At 41.6% G+C, this 19,172-nt stretch overlaps 2 protein-coding genes across 4 annotated transcripts; both read left to right on the top strand.

Annotated features, from left to right (window-relative positions):
• Positions 1–389: 389 nt before the first annotated feature.
• Positions 390–6,661, top strand: simc1 (SUMO interacting motifs containing 1). Of its 2 annotated transcripts, XM_056440017.1 has the most exons (11): positions 390–494; positions 610–777; positions 1,285–2,550; positions 2,647–2,894; positions 3,050–3,119; positions 3,387–3,535; positions 3,947–4,039; positions 4,160–4,291; positions 4,961–5,117; positions 5,263–5,347; positions 6,339–6,661. In XM_056440017.1, the coding sequence occupies exons 2-11, from the start codon at positions 631–633 to the stop codon at positions 6,548–6,550; spliced, it is 2,559 nt and encodes an 852-aa protein (XP_056295992.1). In that variant the 5' UTR covers positions 390–494; positions 610–630; the 3' UTR covers positions 6,551–6,661. The 2 variants fall into 2 exon arrangements, with proteins under 2 accessions (XP_056295992.1, XP_056295993.1); XM_056440018.1 differs by lacking the exon at positions 6,339–6,661 and having other exon boundaries at positions 390–777; positions 4,961–5,001; positions 5,263–5,348.
• Positions 6,662–6,988: 327 nt separating this feature from the next.
• cnot6a (CCR4-NOT transcription complex, subunit 6a) lies at positions 6,989–18,686 on the top strand. 2 transcript variants are annotated; one of them, XM_056440025.1, is made up of 12 exons: positions 6,989–7,062; positions 7,969–8,090; positions 9,041–9,227; positions 9,475–9,560; positions 9,657–9,761; positions 9,949–10,017; positions 10,430–10,587; positions 10,863–11,017; positions 13,785–13,939; positions 14,173–14,406; positions 15,346–15,548; positions 15,666–18,686. In XM_056440025.1, the coding sequence occupies exons 2-12, from the start codon at positions 7,979–7,981 to the stop codon at positions 15,879–15,881; spliced, it is 1,680 nt and encodes a 559-aa protein (XP_056296000.1). In that variant the 5' UTR covers positions 6,989–7,062; positions 7,969–7,978; the 3' UTR covers positions 15,882–18,686. The 2 variants fall into 2 exon arrangements, with proteins under 2 accessions (XP_056296000.1, XP_056295999.1); XM_056440024.1 differs by having other exon boundaries at positions 9,657–9,809.
• The last annotated feature ends 486 nt before the right edge of the window (positions 18,687–19,172 follow it).

Raw genomic sequence — 19,172 nt, 5'->3', positions numbered from 1 at the left:
ATGTATACATTTATTTAAGCATTTATTTATTCCTGTATTTATTCATGCTTTTATTTATTTATACTTACGTCATTGTATGTTCTCCATATGTGTGTGTTGAGTGATATGGAGAAACCAAAAGAGTCAAACTTGTTAGTTGCATAAAGCATAACGTGGTATGAGGAGATGCCGGCAGGGCGAGTCTTCCCGCGCCAGCAGGTGGTGCTGTTTGAAACGGTGTCGCTGGTCGGGATCCACCAGAGAAGAAGAACATACACGAAGAAAGAGGAAGAGTCAATTCTCGGACGTCGATGATACATTTGATTCGACTTTACGCACCCGATGCGCCCGGATTCCGTGTTTCGGATATAGCTGCGTGTTAGCTAGCTAGCAGCGTCACTGAGCCGCCCCGCGAGCTGTGGAGATAATGTCACAGTCAAATCTAAAATCACCGACGCGGGACAAACTAACAAGGAAATGCCACAGGACCTAAGGTCACATGCTTCACCTGAGCGGTCAGCGTGAGGTGTTGTTCTCCAACACATTATGCGCATGTTGGTTTCGGACCGGGGCGGCTGTCATGGGTCTGCTTCAGGTAACGACACCGTACTGACGTTCCCGTCTCCATAGAGGGTCAACGGTCGAGGAGCCATGGACGACGTGATCACCCTCAGCTCCGACAGTGATAAAGACGACTCCGATGTGGAAATCATCGGCTCCTTCGGGGCCATAGTGACCAAAGCCGAAGCGAGCCCACTGCCCCTCAGCGCGGTGCGGGTGTCCGTCAACGTCCCCAAGGTAACATAACAACCTTCTTCATTGGACCCTTAATGTCATCATGCGCCAATCGTATTGGTTGCCATGTCTGTTCCCACAATGATGTTGTGGTGAAATACTGTCAAGCAATCAATGAAATGCGAAGCATGGGTAATATGTTATTTATTTATATGCATGTTCTTTAACGTTGTGCTCTACTGTTTATGGCTGTCCTGCTAAATGTAATGTTTTTGTCCTCTACTTTTATTAAGCAGCATTTATCATTGGTTTGCAACATTGTCCACACCCCAGCTATATACAAGGGGCATCTCTGACAGTGGTCAACTCTATACCTTCTGATAATCTGTGTGGATTACCAGATGAAAATACTAATTGGACAATTTCATATACGTTAACCTTAATGGCCAAGAGAAAATGGGTAGATAGGCTTACAGTTAAACATGTGTAGGAATGTGTTTATGCTGACATAATTCAAAGCCATGATATCCTTCACGGTAATAACATTATGTTTATTCTTCTCTTTTATAGCTATATATTGACCTCACAGATGCAAGATGGACTCTTCCAGAGCTGAAACACAAAAGACCAAATCCCTCTGCCTTGACGGTGGAGGACTTGAAAGAGGCTGACGTAGCAAATGGGACCAAATGGGAATCAAAGAATTTGCCACCAGATGACATTCAAGTGAAAGATGAACGTCCAACTAAAAATCTCACTTCAAACCAACAAGATTGTGACTTGAAAAGCTCATCCAGAGACCTCACGGTCTTTGCATTACAGAAGTACTGTGGCAATTTAAAGCCGAAGAAGAGACCTTTGGATTCTCCAACACAACACCAAAAGCAGCCAGATAAAAAACAGCATCGCACAGCAATTGTAAAATTAAGACGATTGCCTTTCCATAAAATTCAAATTGCAGAACTGCAGACATCAAAGTTATCCGTCTATTTAAACACAACTCGTTCACAAATGTCACTGCTGGTGCAGGCAGACAATAACAGTGATACACCAGAATGCATTATTAATTTGAGAAGAACTAGTGCATCAAACGGTACACATCTGGATCCCTCACTGGCTGAATCTCCTCCTATGGTGGTGGAAACTCTTATTAGACAGGAGGAAAAAGAGAACAGTAATACTATTACAAACACACAGTTAAATAGTCAAATATCTCCGCATCGACAGACCCCAGCTGAGTCTCCCTGCTCTGAGAAAGAGAGCAAAATGGAGCTCGGCCCTCGTGAAGACAGGAGAGATGACTTTTGCTCATCCATGCTCATCTCCTGTATAACATCCACTTCTTCACTCCAAGATGAAACACAGGATTCCTTAAGAAGAGAAGTCTACATATTGCCCAACTCTCCGACCACCGGACCAAACCCGTCTGAGCATTTTGATCTTGACTCTCGGTCCCACACAAATCCCATATCTCATAACCTTATGAGCCCAGTCGACCAAACACTCACCTCTGAGCAGACACGATCTGAGAGTCCATCTGAATGGCAGCGAGAGAAGATGCAGGCTGACGAGGCCTCAAACGGCTTTGACTTCTTGCACTGGAGCGCCCCTAATGAACCTCTTTTTGAGGACATGGAGGACAGATCTGAGGATGGGACATCCAGAGGGGATCTGGGCATTGACAGTCCAGTGTCTTTTGTTTGGCAAGAGGGTAGTGACGAAGTGAACAAAGAGAGCAGATTCGATATGGACTTTATGGTGGCTAGTCGAGAGGACAGGCAATTTGTGTGCCCTGTTACCCTCAGGAAAATAATGTCTGGACCCGTTCAAGCCCTGGTAAGAGGCATTTCTACAAATCGTTCAATTTCCATTGCTCTATTTACACACGATCATATGCTAGGTGGAATGCACAGAGTCTATTTTGTCTTTTAGTTTGATGAAGAAGACAAAGGTTTTGGAGCTCCCGAGGTGCTGTGCCGTCAGAGCCTGAGCCTGGTTTACAGTACCATGGATGAGAACTACCCAGAGGGCACTTTGCAGCTCTTGTCTGACCTGCTTCAGCCGAGTTACTATCCCCCGAGAGATATCACCTCCCACCTGCTGCGCGGCATTCTGCTCGACCCACAGTGTCCTTATCACCTGTGCGTGCAGGCCTTTAATCTGCTGAAGAGGACACAGAGGTGAGCGAATGTAGGAATAAGAATTAATAGTAATGTGTTATTTCTAGTCCTTTCTATTTACATTATTGATATGTCCTTTGCGTCCCCCCCCTTCCATCTTCTCCCTCGCATTTCCATATTTAGATTTAAAGATTAAAACTGCTTTCTGATTGCAGACACCACATGGCTGATCATACCACCGTTTCATGGGACTGGGAGCTGCTGACCTCAGTCATGGCCGATCAGGTACTTTCCTCGATAGCAAAATGTGTGAATTTACAATAAAGCTTGGTGATATATCAACGCACCACCAGTGTGGCTATACAAGACCATGTCTTGGTTGTAATATTATGAAATGACCTGTTTCAAGACCAAAAGTAGAGGAAAGAATATTTAGATATTTCTTTCACTTTGCTGTAGTATGCAGACATATTTATGGCTGATGATTTTTTTTCGTGATTTAAGTAAACTGACCTTTCTGTGCCCCTCCTGCTTCCTTGTTACCATACAAAGAAACATCCATGTGAGGTTGTGCGTATGCTCCTGGACTATATTGTGCAAACCTTGGAGGATGACTTCCAGGCCAAACGCTCCATCTCGGCTCTCCACCACTCCATTGCCAAAACAACATTGTCATGTGATCAGCAGTTTCCTCGTGTCAGGTGCACATGTTTTTACATTTTTTTTTTTTATGTTTAGTTCAGGGGTTCAAAACCAATCAATAGCCCACACAAATGATTTTCCTTTCCTACACACTGTCTTTCCTACAATAATATACTTTTTCTTTGTCACTGCAGTGACATAATTCCCCTGTGTCTGAACAGGGGCATTTTATTTTAAATACACTGCTGTTCTCTGTTAATGTTGCATGCCCAACTTGTTGGTGTACATTAAACTCATAGCTCATAGCACTTAAGAAACTAAGAGTTCAAAAGAAGATGCTACATTTAAACTCACTAAAAGGCAAATTAATGACATGCAACAGCATATTGCAAATCACTCTACGCTAGGGTGATCACAAGAGTGTTTTATATTTGTGACACCAGTAATGTGGATGTTCATTTGTTTTCCAGGGAGGTCATCAAGTGGCTCTTTTCTGCCATTATGAAATCAACAGAGCATGGAGAGACCCCGGAAGCAGCCAGAGAGAGAGATGAACTAATCCGGTTAATCACACATTTAGAAATGTTCTTTATAATGAGTTGTTCCATGCATGAATATATCATTATGGCTGCTTCTATGCCTGTCTAGCCACATTAATGTGCTTGTCCTGTGATCTCGTGTAGAATGGTGTCCATCTTCCAGAGGATGCTGTCCTTGGCCCTTGAGGTGGACCGTTCTCCAGCTCTAAACTCTGCCAAGCTGTCCCAGGAGCTCTTCCATATGCTCATCAGTAATATACCTCTGCGAGCTCAAAGGTGAGGAGGAGAGCTGAGCAGGCTTTGATCATGTTGAATTAAGCGGGAGAAACTGTTTTCTTTAATAGACAAAGATCACTTTTGCCTGTGATATTGTGCCACTGGGATATTCAGTGTTTTCAAGTTGTCAATTATAATTGATTTTTAATTGGTAAATGGAGCAAATTATTTGTAAAATAAGTTGGATAATATTAATAAAACAATTAAATACCTGGCAGACAATGTCATCGTGTATTTAAGACGGGCATAAAATAATTATAAAGTTTTTTTTAATTACATTTTTGGAATATGTATTACATATTGCCTTAAAAATGTATTTATCTTGTTTTAACATGGACCTTTTCAATTGTATGATGTTTTTAATTATGTGTATGAAACAAATACTGAACACATTAAACCAGGCTGATATATTAATTGTAAAATCTATATCATAACATGTTACAAGACTAACACAAATGTATTCATCAATATATTTTTCATTAATGTAATAATAATTTCATTATGTAGTAGTGTGTTTTTTAAAAATGCAAATGTATTTCAGAATGTTCTAGGTGGTCTTTAAGTGCGGCCATTAAGTAACAAATATTTATTCCAATGGCACATTGGGCCTCTTCTTCAGTTTTCCCAGTTTTCCAAGCTAACAAGGACTAATCTGTTTCTGACACGCAGGATTTTGTTGCTGGAGAGCCTGCAGAGCAAGCTGCTGAGATGTAAGCTGTTGGAACATCTGTTGGACTATGCATGCCCACTGAAAACCCCTCTGCCCATGTCGCTCAGTCTTCTGCTTCACTTTCTGAAGTACTGCACACTTGCACCAGACCCTTCGGTGAATATCACTCTTGCACCTTGGTTTCTTTACCTTATCAGTCAGCGGTTGCTCTTCACCAATGTAATTGTATGAACATATCACTTATAAGTTAGCCACAACAAACAACCGTACACGGGACCTGATTCATGACTGTGTTCTGCAGGACGGTACTGAACGGTGGCAACGGTGGGAAGAGTTGGTCCATCTTCTCTGGATGTTGCTGCTCAGCTACAACAAAGCAATGAAAGGTGAAATGTTGGTGAATGCAAGACAACTGTGTCACAGTATATGCAGATATTATCAGGAGATGGCTCTTTATACATTCTGTAAATTTGAACAGAAAGTAGTTGCTTACTCGTAGCCATGATGCACAGCCACAGTTTAGTGGTATTACCAACATTACTTCACAGTAGCCTGTCGAATCTTTGTTAATATCATTCAATATAACAAGACCAACTTTATCCTTTAATAAATTATAAATAAATGAATAAGTACGCTAAGCCGGCCAGTAAGTAAATCTTGTCAGAATCAAAGCCAACACCTATTGACTAAAACAGCTTTCCACTGTCCTGCTGACATGAAGCAGATACCTCAGACTCCAGTAGATGTGCAACATGTGGTGGGTTACCATATGGACTTCTACGGAGCTGTTTTATGGGAATCTCTTTTTTGTACAGCAGAGTAATACAAAGTTCTTACCATGGTTACAAATATTAAACAAGAGCTGGACTTTCCTAATCACAAAGTCAAATGTCTTTACATTTCCTTTCTACTTAGACAGATTTTCTAAGTTTTTCCAGCATTTCCTATGTCTGGAAAAACTTAGAACAACTGTAATTCGTTCACCTCTGGGAATCTCTGTGTCTATTCTACAGAATTAATTAATTAATGTCATGCTAAATGCCTAATTTAAATCTAATATTTAGGAACTGTATACCCTTTTTAATATTCCTGTGCTCTGTCCTTTTTAATGTATTTATGTTGTTTATTTTTCATTTATTTTAAAATCTGTCATCTGTGTTAAAATGTTTATATAGCTGTTAAATATTAAATATATTTGTGATAGTCTTTTAGCACTGATTTCCATAGATAATATTGATCCTTAATAAAGTTTCTAAGACATGGGTTACATTCACTTTTACTAACTGATCTCAGATGTACCAGTACCCTGAATATTAAAACGTTTCAACAGTAGCAATAAGCCCACTTTGTTTTAACTCTTTCGTCTTTTGTACCCAGGCTATCTGTGCAACTCAGTCTCTGAACAAAGAGGACATATTGGCAACTTGGTTTACAAGCCAGATGATATGATATTCAAGCCTGCCATTTGTGATGCTGTGGAGGCCTTCCTGTCCAGATCCCGGGCGGACCTCGGCCAAGCCTTGCCTCTCCATGTGGAAGAGTCCCTCACTTATCTACAGGATCACCTGATAGATGTGTGTCAGTGTTGAATTTAAACAATATGTTGTTGTACTTTTTACTAAATTAATATTTATTTTTGTATGACTTGTTCAATTGTTTTAATCTTAATAAAGTTCATGCCTTGCTGTGTTTTATGAATATATTGATATAAGACATCTCTTTACTACTTATTATCTTCGCCAGCAAAGAAATCAGTTTGTCAATAAGTGGATCGCCCTACAGATGCAACCATGACATCATTGCTTTGTTTACATCAGTCTGCTTACTATGCATAATATGTTAATAAGTCAGCGTAGCTCGAAACGTGGCATTACATCTATCCATAACGTGGTCCATCACACATCATTTTGGGATAATATTTACTCTGGTTCAACAGCTGGTGACACCGTCTGCGCGCTGACCAATAGGATCAGGCGCTGTTATCGACGGGGAGAAAAAAAAACTTCCAGTCGCCATGATACAGCAGCGGAAACGGGTGAGAAGTAGCTAGAAAACAAAAGAGAACACGCAGTCGTCCTCGCGATTTGGTATGCTCTTGCAGGTATAAAAACAGCAATCACTGTGATTTGACGTTAACGGGTTTCTGACGTTTCACCGCAATCTCGTTTAGATGTTCAAAGGGACGTGGTCGTTTTTTTAAAAGTAGGACTTATCTGGATAGGAAGTCGCTCAGCTTCGAGTAATTGAGATATGTTAGCTTTTAGCTAACAAGCTACCTCACGCTAAGCTAAAACAAGCTTATATTGTCCTGAAACCCGGCGTTGTGTGTCGCTGTGAGCTGGTTTGCTCCCAGTTTATAACATAGTGGCCCATTCTTGCTCCCGCAGTCGAGCTAGCGGCAGCTAACTAACGCGCTGCTTCGTGGCCTAGCGTTAATGCGCAAGTCAGTGCTTTGCTATTATGTAAACAGCAATTGTGCAGTATATTTTAATATTCCGGTCCCTTTTTTTTAGCTAACCTACTTGCAAAAGGCGGTAAAGCCAGTTGACTAATTGCATAATATCACTAACTTCGCGTGTTCGTTCACCTTCTTGCTCGTTAGCGAGCGAGCTAGCTTTAGCTATTTACCGTTTGTTATGTGTAGTTTGATAGCTAGCTAATGTTACCTATTTAGGTTAAGCTAGGCTAATGAGTGAGCCACAACGAGAGGAACATCGTCTAATTTTAGCTAGAGGTAGTTATTTTTACTTATTGTTTTCTAAGTGCAGTTTTTTTATTGTGAGTTCATCTCCGGGCGTTAATTAACGCTTTACTCAGTTCTAGTTTGCCAAGTTTAGTATGACATGTATTACGTTGTTGATTTGAATGTAGCTTGTTATGTAACTTGACAACAATGAAATATCAGCCTCTATAATAAGCAGTTTAAAGTTAATTGTATAGTAGTATACACGATTCCAAATAATGTATCAATCTAACCATATCTTAATTAAAACACGTTTGTCTGCAGTGTTATAGGAATGCCCAAGGAAAAATATGACCCGCCGGATCCCAGGCGGATGTACACAATTATGTCAACCGAGGAGTCAACCAACGGGAAGAAGTCATACTGGGCTGAGCTGGAAATCAGCGGTGAGTATTTTCCGATATGTTCTAGTTTAGTAGGTAAAGTAGTGTCTTCAATTATCTACCTTTCATAACCCCACATGCAACGGGCATTTACAAAGTAGACATTTTGACATGTCATGTTACGAATAGCTCTAGTGATGGTTCTAATAAAGTGCCCCCTATGAGAGAGACCCATCATGAATGAAGTCAAAGCAGCTCATTGAATTCAGCTGTCATTCATTCTATCATTTAAGTCAAAAGGTCTAGTGCAGCAAATGCCTTTGACTGGATCGTCACTGTTCAATCTAACTGCACCTGTCTATCCCTTTTTATAAGACCCCCCCCCCCCCTATTTCAAATTAATCTGCTAATTACACACTTGATTAACTGCTTGGCTCTTAAAGATGTTGGAAATTGGGGTTAAATGTTTGTCAGTTTCACAGAGCCCAGCGCAACCTCTTCAGATTTCTGGTTATTCTTGACCAACAGCCCGAAACTCGATGATATTAATTATATTTTATAGTAAACGCAAGAAAATCATCATATAGCCACATGTTAACCAGAATGGATGCAGGTACCACTTTATGGTAGGCATTTCCCCATAGACATCAATTGAAGGATTTTTTTCATTTGCGTAGTTGTTGCGAGTTGTTTTTCTAATCGGCACAGTTCAAATCCCAAACTGTGTTTGGCTAGGTTTAAAATGGCTCTCTGTGTAAAAAAAAAAAATACTCTCCTGGAGATGCAACATAGTGAGTGTAAATCAACACTCTTAACATTAATCTGTTTGTCCATTATTTCTGGGAAATTAATGCAGTCCATCAGTTATCTTAATCATAGTGAAATCATTCAACCCAGTGTTGACCCATTCCCACCATTGGGATTCGAGTTATGTCATGTTTTCCTTTGTTGCAAACGGATTAAACAGATGTTGGATTTAATTCTCCTGTGTTCTTTTCCCGCGGACACTGCAGGCCGTGTAAGGAGTCTCAGCACAGCCCTGTGGTCTCTCACCCATCTTACTGCCCTGCACATTAGTGATAACTCACTGTCATGCATCCCGCCAGACATTGCCAAACTACACAACCTGGTGTACCTGGATCTCTCATCCAATAAGATCAGGAGCTTGCCGTCAGAGCTCGGCAACATGGTATCGCTCAGGTGAGTGGTTTTAGGTTATCATTTACCCTTAATTCAGGCACAATGTAAAAGAGTAGCTATTCCATGATCGATCTTGAAACTGGTTTTGGCACCCACAATGAGACATACTGGTAGATTCATAAGATATCTGGCAATTTTCTTTCACATAACAATCAATCTGAAATTCAAATGCATGGCATAGGCAAATGATGGTTGTTGCTCAGGAGGGCTGGTTTCTAATAATCAAATTCCCCCATGTCCTTCACAGGGAACTGCTTTTAAATAACAACCAGTTGCGAGTTCTGCCATTTGAGTTGGGGAAACTGTTTCAGTTACAAACACTGGGGTTGAAAGGTGAGTGGCTTATCAAGGTTTTTTGTAGCCATTCTAGCCTTGAAATCCCATTGTTTTCTTAGTGATGATTCAGCACACTTTGCTTTTTCTTCACAGGAAACCCACTTGCACAAGAAATTATGAGCCTCTACCAGGAACCTGATGGCACGCGGAGACTGCTCAACTACTTGTTAGACAATCTGGCAGGGGCTATCAAGCGCAGTGAGTCCCTCTGTGGCAGTTCTGAGACCGGACCAGGACTAGCATATTGCAAGTTTTTATTCACCCCAAAAATGTCATCTGTAGATATAAATGTTGAAATTGTCAACCCAACCACTTATGGGCCTTAAACAAAATACCGTGGGTGACATGTTGTCACCCATATTAAACTATTTGTTCCTCTGCTCAGTCCCAACAGAGCTGCCACCAGCCCGGTCATGGATCTCACTCCAGGAACCAGACCGAACACGGGCCTCAGGTAAGGACAACATAGCTGAGGTTAATGCTCTTTCACGAATGACTAAACCCTTGTGAAAATTTCAACCAATCTTTGACAAATTGTGCCTCCAGACAACATTTTTGGAGAAATAAATGCAAAAATAAATTATATATATATTTGGTTGTGTTGATAACATTCTCTTTTTAGGAAACTGTAACAATTGGTATGTAATTTACCTTGCTTACCAAAAGCTGTGTAAAATAAATGGTTTCCATGTCTAGATAGGAACAAAGAATACAGCATTAATCGAGGCTTCATTGTGGTCATTTGATGTTGTTTCATTACTAGTGAAACAAGTGTGGAAATGTCCCTACCCATCCTAAAAAATATCTGAGGCAATAAATGATCAGTTTCTCCAGCAATTCTAAGTTGTGTTCATTTCTCCCCACAGCACTGTTCTCTGTGATGTGCTACAATGTGCTGTGTGATAAGTATGCCACACGTCAGCTATATGGCTACTGCCCCTCTTGGGCTCTTAACTGGGAGTACAGGAAGAAATCCATCATGCAGGAGATAATGGGCTGCAATGCAGACATCATCAGTTTGCAGGTGAGAGATGAACGTCAACGCATGTCTTCAGGTTTTTACTGAAATTAACTAAATGTTATTACCAATGCAGATTTAACAAGGTGAAAAGATGTGGGTTGGGTAGGGGTAGCGGGATGTTTTTGGCTGCACCTGTAAATCTTTATCCAAGCCAATAAATGCTCTTTGTTCACAAATCTTAAATTAAATGTTTAATTTTTAATTAGTTTTGTTCTTTTTGGAAGGTGTTTTATAGATGAGTGGCTGTTCATCCTGACACTTTTCTTGTCGATTTACAGGAAGTTGAGACGGAGCAGTACTACAATTACTTCTTGCCTGAGCTGAAGGAGCATGGGTACGAGGGCTTCTTCAGTCCAAAGTCACGAGCCAGGACGATGTCAGAGTCGGACCGTAAACACGTTGATGGTTGTGCGATTTTCTACAAAACAGAAAAGTATGTGCCCACACATTTTGCCATTATTTCCCTCTGGCCTATATCTCTTGTTGACTAAACATTTGATTATACTTCTAAACAAGTTAAATATCATGTATTATTCTTATTTATTTTGTATGAATGCCAGACAAACTGGCTGGTAGCTCCAAGTCCAAATCCAGTTAATCACTTTAATATCTGATATTGTATGAAGATATAATTAGGATTGAGCCTAATGTTACTGGAGTGAGTTGAAATGCAATAATTCTAACAGAAATTAGGTTTGACTTTTTTTTTTTAACCATTTCACTCCAGGTCCAATCTAATGCTGGGAAGATGAAACATTACTCTGTTAACCGTCTTGTTTTTGTTGAGCGTTGTATCAGCCGTGTGGAACTACCACTGTTGATTGTACCATTTTAATCTCACAATATGTCAACAAAAGCTAGGTGTGTATTGTAGAATAAGAAAGTGGTGCTTTTATGAATCCGCAATAGCTACTTACAATATTCAGCATACTTCTGATCTCAAAATTGGTTGGGCGTTATGCTAGAAAGCACTTTTTAAGATTGGAAGTCAGATGTGGTCAATGACTCCGAGCTATTAATTTTCATAAAAGTGACGACCTAGATGTTACACATTAAAGGCGGTTTAGCTTTTGGACGGTATGATTGCATACGTGGAAAAGTTGTATTTTGTGGCTCTGAGAGCGGTGTTAGGGCTAATGCATTTCATTAAGTGATTCCTCAAATTAAAAATTAAAATGTTCTGGTGTGGCGCAACAGTCAGCTCAGGAGACGTCTGTAGCTGCTGCTCTGTCTGCTTGCATCCTGAGGCTTCGTTGGCAGCTACTAGCACAAAACAGCAGATTATATGAACTTTTTGAATTGTAGTTGCAAGAAAGAAATGTGTAGAATAACAAATGCGATGCTAAATTGATTGGGTACTAATGCTAAGATGGCATAAAAACAATATCGGTCTAGTTTTTACACTATTTGAGAAAATAAGTGATGATAAATAATGAGGAACTGTTTAAAAAAATATCTAAACCATAATATGAACTTAAATATCTGAGAATATATGCATCTTTATTATTGGATAACTGCTTTTAGTGTTAATGGGGTAAAAACAATAAAACCGTATGACTCATTCATATGACTTATTAGCCTGCGATAAATTAAAATATATTTTTTTGACCAATTTAAAACCCATAGAAGGCTGAGGTTTAATTCAAATAGCAGTTGGCAGTGCTGATCTCTGCATTCTGCTGATGCAGTAGGTGGAATAAGTTGAATGGTTTAGATTTCAAATCACTCATACAAATTAATAAAATATATGACTGTAAATGTATCATTATTCTTATAGCTTTACCTAAATTGGTATTTAAATCATTGTTGCTCTGTCAACTTTTAACCAATTAACTACATGTGAGTCAGTCTGGGGAGCTATCGCAGTGCTTTGGGAGAACAATATGTAGTCTCTGTTAAAGTCAATTGGGTGGAAAAAGTACAGAATGGAAATGTAATACAATAGGCTCTGATGTTAAAGTGTTGTCATGCATGAGCAATTGAAAGAATCAGCTGCAATACTGTTGAGCCTGAAGATTCCACCACTTAGTTCATATATATTGATAACTGCTTCTCCTAATTTAAGTTTCAAGGATAAGAAAAATCCGATAATATTATTATTAAATAAATTATTAAATTCATGGCTATCGTATCCATATCGTAACATAAGAGATTCTAACGATCCGTAAATTAGATGTTTCAATGACTGCTCGTCATGTCATACCTATGTTTAGGGTGTATTGGTAGGCTGTTCGACGCGCACGAGCCGTAATGTCAACAGCTCTGTCGTGGACAAAAGAGATACTCGTTAAATCTAAGCAAAAAGGGAAAAGCACTCATCGTCTAGTTAGGGAGAGGAAATTCCACCCTGTAAAAATAAATAAATAATAATCATTAAATAGTTTAGTTTTACATTTGAAATGAGTTTTTTTTTACAGTAAATATAGACACCGTTTAATACATGGTCCAGAAATGTTATAACACCATCATACAGTTTAAGCACCCTTTCAGTCATCATACTTCAGTGTCATTGTCATAGCCATACCGACCGGACAAGTTATTTAGGACGAGGTCTGTGCCATCCTAACTTTGCATTCCTATCTTGGAGAAGTCCTTGAAATATGACTTATCTTAAAGTGGAAATTTGCCACCTTTTTTATGTGGATGTCTAGTCGGTCCTGATGGTGAAGTTGGCCTACTGAAGAAATAATTCCTAAGTGAGAGCTATATAGACCAAGAAAGCTGACCTCTTACTCCCACATGTACCCGGAAGCATTGCACAAGCAGCAATTTCACTACAGCTGATAAATGAAGCGAATGGAGTCCCAAGATGTCATAGATGAAAACATTTTTTTATAACTAAACATACAACACTACACATCTTGAGTTTAAGTTTCTCTTTTACACTGAACTAAGGGGCTTAATTATCTTTTCAACTGATCGTAAAACATGCTGTATGTTCGGAGGCTTTGGTCCCTCCGGCTGAAACGGCTGCATGTTTTTCACATTTACCTCAAATGGATCAGAAGAGATGTTTTTGAGATGAGATCAGTTTCTGTGATTCCAAGAAATTCTGATGTACTATATTGAAACATGTGATGTTAGACTTCATCCAGGATCTGTTTGCAATGCATCATAAATTATGCTTGTTTTCATTAATTATTTTCCGTCGCTGCTCCCAAAACTTGAGTCTTCTCTTCCCTCGTCCTGTTCATCTCCAGGTTCAGCGCAGTGCAGAAACACACAGTGGAGTTCAACCAGCTGGCCATGGCTAACTCCGAGGGCTCGGAGGCTATGCTGAACAGGGTGATGACCAAGGACAACATCGGTGTCGCTACGCTGCTTGAGGTCCGCAAGGAGATGATGGAGGCCTCCTGTGAGTCGACGCTCTGTTCTGATCTTGGAGACTTCTTATTTGGCCAAATAAGATTGGCTCGTCCTGTTCAATCTGATTTGGCTTTTGTCTGAAACGGACTCGCCTACGGCTTGTAGGCGTCGCTACAGACACATGCTCCATGAACGACTGACCGTTCTCAGGATTGTGCATTTCATTAGCCGGAATTCCCATCTGTATGACATCTCCCTGCTTACCTTACTCCCTCACCTCAGCTGGAAAGTCCCTCCATGGCATGGAGAAGCAGCTGCTCCTGGTGGCCAATGCCCACATGCACTGGGACCCAGAGTACTCTGACGTCAAGCTGATCCAGACCATGATGTTCCTGTCGGAGGTGAAGAACATCGTCGACAAGGCCACACGCAGCCTCAAGCTGTCCTCTGTCTCTGGTGAGATCAATGCCATTCCACTGGTGCTGTGCGCTGACCTCAACTCCTTGCCTGACTCTGGTAAGTATGCACGGCTAATAAAGCCGAGCTTTATCTGACCCGAGGGTTTGATTACTGTACATGCTTTGAAGATTCCTAAACGGTGACAATGTGTTCTCAAACTTCACTGGATAAGCAGGTCTGTCCTTCATGGATGCTTTGTCTGTTTACCAAGAAAAATTAAACGAGTGCCCAATCACCGAAATATCTCATTACTCAAAATACATTTTAAAAAAGTGTCTTCAGACTTATTGCACTGGCGGCTATACATGTGTATCATACTTTAAATTGCATTTACAATTTCATACTTGGATAGTATGAGATTTTTTTCAGAAACCAATTTTACACTCTAAAAAAACCCTTCACCCCATTATTGTGGCAGTCGGGTTATGCGTTGCTCTCCCAGCAACAGCTGGTTCTACAGCGAGCTGACTGGTCTCATATTCGACCCGTTTCCAGTTCATTGCGCCCCACAAAAGTGATCTTGAACTTGCGTGACAATTTGTCATTCTCTCTTCCAAATAATCCACCCATGTAATTATCTGTTAAAAAGGAAGCCCTCCGGAGTAAAGCACGACTAAAAGACGGATCACTGTCACTTTTAAAAACGTAAAGGATGGTTAGTTTGATGTCAAGTTACAGATTTTTACATTTATTTAGGTACTTATTACTTTGACTTGGATAATATATTTTATGATAAAATCAGAGATTGTTCATTTTTGGGGATGGAGAATATCTGCCGAATAATCAGCTGTTGTCTGTTCCAAACTGTTTTTCAGATATCTGCCTTTTGATCCAATTTAAAGTCACTCCACTGAATATCTGTTTTCATGTGAAAACTAATGCTGCCGGCCTATGGCGTTACAGGAAGTGATTTGGTTGGGTCTGTTGGGACCTTGCAGCGCCACTTGACCGTTCTCCATTCTGATGAAGACCGCGTCTCATCTCCTCCCTCTATAGGTGTCGTGGAGTACCTCAGTACTGGTGGCGTTGACTGCACCCACAAGGACTTCAAGGAGCTCCGTTACAGCGACAGCCTGACCAAGTTCAACTGCAATGGCAAGAGCAGCTCGTCCAACGGCAGGATCACCCACGGCTTCAAGCTGAAGACCGCTTATGAGAACGGCCTGATGCCTTACACCAACTACACCTTTGACTTCAAGGTGATTGTACCGGCGTCACATTTGAGTCTGGTTGTAGTTCATACGGTCGCTTCTCCAGAAGCATCGTGGCAATGCGTGTATTTCTTTGAGGTGACTCTCCCCATCTTCTCTTTTCAGGGTGTCATCGACTACATGTTCTACTCCAAGCCTCACCTGAACGTGCTGGGTATCTTGGGCCCCCTGGACCCCCACTGGCTCGTAGAGAACAATGTCAGCGGCTGCCCACATCCCCACATCCCCTCCGACCACTTCTCCCTCTTCGGCCAGCTGGAGCTTCTCCTGCCCAATTTGCCCCCCCAGGTCAATGGGCTCAATCTGCCTGCACGCAGGTAGTGAGTCCCTGCCACGTCACCAGGGGGAGCTGCAACCACAGACCCTCCTCCCTCCCACTACCAGCTCTTCCCTCCACCATACCGGAGGAGGAAGACAAATACACAACCTGTAAAATATTCGTACAGTGAGTTATGGCCGACAGGGATTTCGTATAATGTTATAGATGATCTATATATTTTTTTTCTCCGTTTTTCTTTTTTGTTCTTTTTTTTTAACTGCTTGATTCAGTCCTGTTCGTGTATCATATTTTGTGTGTTTGGACTCCCCCTCCTCCTCAAATCCACCCACCCACTTTGCTTCTGTCTTTCAAACTCTAGGGGATGGTAGCTCACTCGGCTTTGTTACACGGGGCACCGTTTGGCTTTAGAGCCAGGGGAAACTGAGAAGTGGCTGAGGGGCCGACGTCCACCTGAAAAGCTCCCTGGCTGATGGTCTGCCTGTCTGTCCTGTATAAATCTGAAACCAGCAACGGCAGCAGGCTTGTCGGTCTCGGACTTCCATCTTTGGCCTGTGCTTGTTTCCCCCTGACCTCTGGGCAGCCAGCATACTTTGTCTCTTTTAGGATTTGCTCATTGGCGAGTCGGATGTTGTTGGGTCGGCTCAGCCGTTCAGCTGGTAGTTCAGCGGTCCCCTAGATGGATGTATGAGGTGAGATTTCTTGCTGCCGTTCTGTGGTGCTGAGGCCTTTTGTGTGGTCACGGCCTCCCCGTGGTGCTACACCATAGTCTCCACCTCCCACCCGGCCCTGGCGCGTTAGCTACCGATCCCACAGATGCCTCGAGAATCTGATGTCCCGAAAACTACATTTGCCCCGTGTCACTTGGGCTGCATGTCGTGTTCATTTGTGATGGAAGGGTGCGGTGATAAACTGAGGGCAGCTACCATCTTGTTTGCCGACTGTTAAACCCCAGCTTGTGTAGTTGTGAGGCTCGGCCTCTGTTGAGGAGCGCATGTGGCCCACGTACCCCCATTGTTGGTCACGGGATTTAGGCTGAGGGGCGTTCACAAATCTTTTCTTTGTCTCGATTGCTTTTAGGTGGAGAGAGTAATGGCTAATGCATAGGAGTTCCTCTCGCTGTCTGGAGTTGCCATTCAACTCCACACATGCAAGCTGACAGACACACTTGCAAACACAACTCGACACACAACACAGGTAATTTGCAGGCAGATCTGTAGCACTGTCTGAGGCCAGTAGTGACTTTCCCCAGCCATAAATTCCACACACGAAAGCCGTGGTTTTTTCCACAAGTGTTTGTACAGAATAGAAATCTAGACTCAGTCTTTACATGATTGTATATGAACCACAAAAGACCTGTTTTTTGGCGTTTTTTTGTACTAAGAGTAAATTATGATCAGATTTGAAAAAAGGATTGTATTGTAAACTATGGCTAAATTTTTATCCAGTTAATGTTGAGATGAATTGATATTACCAGCTTGTACAAAAGACGTAAGAAGAGGTTGTTCAAGGCGTTCACTGTCACAACGTTGCACTCCCTAGATATTATTAACTAATTAATGCATCGGTATCGTTTCTCTCTTTCTCCACCCGACCCCCTGCTGTTGATTTAATATGCCGACCTATTGCTGCAATTGTAAATAGACCCCAGAGTAGTCTGCCTGTTGCTTCTTGCCCGTTAGCAAAGCCATTGATCCTCACTGCTGCCATCAGTTCAGATAAAAAGACACGAGTCGGCGCCCACCAGTGACTCCACAGCTGTTCATCTGTATATCTCACACACACTCCACTAGTGACGTGTGACCCGTACAACGTATATTAATCCCACATGTACAAGAAAACATCGTGCCTCACTGTAGCAGTTGTCGTTGTCTTGCACTATTTACATTTGACGAACGCCTGAACAACCTTTTCTCCTTTTATTTTTAAATACTGTTGAGACATTTGTGAAGATTTTATGTCCTTTTTATTGTTTTTTGTTCATGTTGATTACCTTTTTTATGAGCTGTGACAATGTTATGATGATGTGTATATTCTTCCTATTCATTGAGCTCTCTAGTAATCAGGTATGCTTTCTCCCCTCCTGACACGAGTACGATGTGTAATCTGTGTTCGACCCACTCTGATTGTGTCCCCGAGCACGGCGCCGCGCCCAGAACCCCAACATATCTATAGTCCGCTGCTCCTCCCCATGGCCATGAATTCTAAATCTCCTATGCCTGTCCATCACCCGATCCCCCCCCCCCCCCCCCTATATTACTCAAGCTGTGTCTTTTTAAACCCCCGTGCTCAACCACTCTGTATAGTTCTCTTCCCCTCGTCACTGCAGCTAGTGCCATCTGTGGACCGCCTACCTCTGCATTGGAAAAGGTGGATGCCCACTTTGCTTTTGGATGACCGAGGGCTGAGGGGCAGTGAGCTCGGCTATTTCTCTCTAAAAGCGAAGCCGGCATGAATCAAATTTGTGACGTCTCAACAAAACAGATGTATTCAACCGACATGCTTTTTACTCCAAATCCACCGGATGAGGAGCACTTGATGGATTAAGATGTAGCTCCCCTCACTCTGGTCCATCATCTTGGCAAATAAAGTTTGAATTTACTTTAATGTGTATGTTGAAATTAAATTTGTTTTAAAGCAAGAGGGAAGCAAGTCAATAGGAAGTACACGTTTAGTCCTCAGATCAAGGTTCCTGGTCCCTTTGTTTCCTTCCCCCTTGCATGTTTGTCTTTTAACTTTTTTCAATGGAAACCAATGTGTCCAGTTTTTTTCTTCCTGAATGGCATTAGTATTGTAGTAGATTTAAAGGATAGCTTTTTTGTAAAGTGTGAATAAAAGATGTATCTCAAGTTTCCTTTCTAAAAAGATAATGAATTGTGTTTTGATGTTGAAATCATGAATTCTAAGATGGTGTTATGTTTGCTACACTGTTTTTACTTGTATTAAATATATTTCCCCCCCAAAATTAATATTACCAAACAAATCCTGAGTAGAAATGATAATGATTCGCGTTGAGTGTTGCTGATGCTTCCTAGAATGAAGGTTGAGGGCTCATCGGAAGGAACGCCTGCAGCATCGGGATTCTCATTAGGACTTAATTAGCATTTTCATTTGCGGTTCAGCTTGACTTTGGATGTTGCGAGGCGCTAGCTGGAGAGAGCTCGTGCCTTTGTTGGGCCAGCAGAGCGGTCTCGCTCGTGGCTGCCGTCAGGACTAGAAGCGCTGGTCTTGCCCCTGCTCCTGTGATGACCGAGGACTGGTCCGGTTCTCTGTTCTCGTGCATCACGTGTTCCACAAGCTCCTCTGGGTGCCTGTGTGGCTCTTGCATCTGGTTG

Source organism: Pseudoliparis swirei, chromosome 19 (genome assembly GCF_029220125.1).
Source record: "Pseudoliparis swirei isolate HS2019 ecotype Mariana Trench chromosome 19, NWPU_hadal_v1, whole genome shotgun sequence".
NCBI classification, from domain to species: Eukaryota; Metazoa; Chordata; class Actinopteri; order Perciformes; family Liparidae; genus Pseudoliparis; species Pseudoliparis swirei.
The sequence above is the reverse complement of the archived record's forward strand: the minus strand, read 5'-3'. Positions and strand labels throughout refer to the sequence as shown.

What these genes read in the sequence shown, in the direction of transcription:
- cnot6a (XM_056440024.1), top strand. Translation starts at nt 7,979, where the DNA reads ATGCCCAAGGAAAAATATGACCCGCCGGATCCCAGGCGGATGTACACA. An exon ending in GGCTGAGCTGGAAATCAGCG is followed by an intron (nt 8,091 to 9,040) that starts GTGAGTATTTTC and finishes CGGACACTGCAG; the next exon opens with GCCGTGTAAGGAGTCTCAGC. An exon ending in CAGACATCATCAGTTTGCAG is followed by an intron (nt 10,588 to 10,862) that starts GTGAGAGATGAA and finishes GTCGATTTACAG; the next exon opens with GAAGTTGAGACGGAGCAGTA.
- simc1 (XM_056440017.1), top strand. Translation starts at nt 631, where the DNA reads ATGGACGACGTGATCACCCTCAGCTCCGACAGTGATAAAGACGACTCC. An exon ending in CTGGACCCGTTCAAGCCCTG is followed by an intron (nt 2,551 to 2,646) that starts GTAAGAGGCATT and finishes TTTGTCTTTTAG; the next exon opens with TTTGATGAAGAAGACAAAGG. An exon ending in CTGCTGAAGAGGACACAGAG is followed by an intron (nt 2,895 to 3,049) that starts GTGAGCGAATGT and finishes TTCTGATTGCAG; the next exon opens with ACACCACATGGCTGATCATA.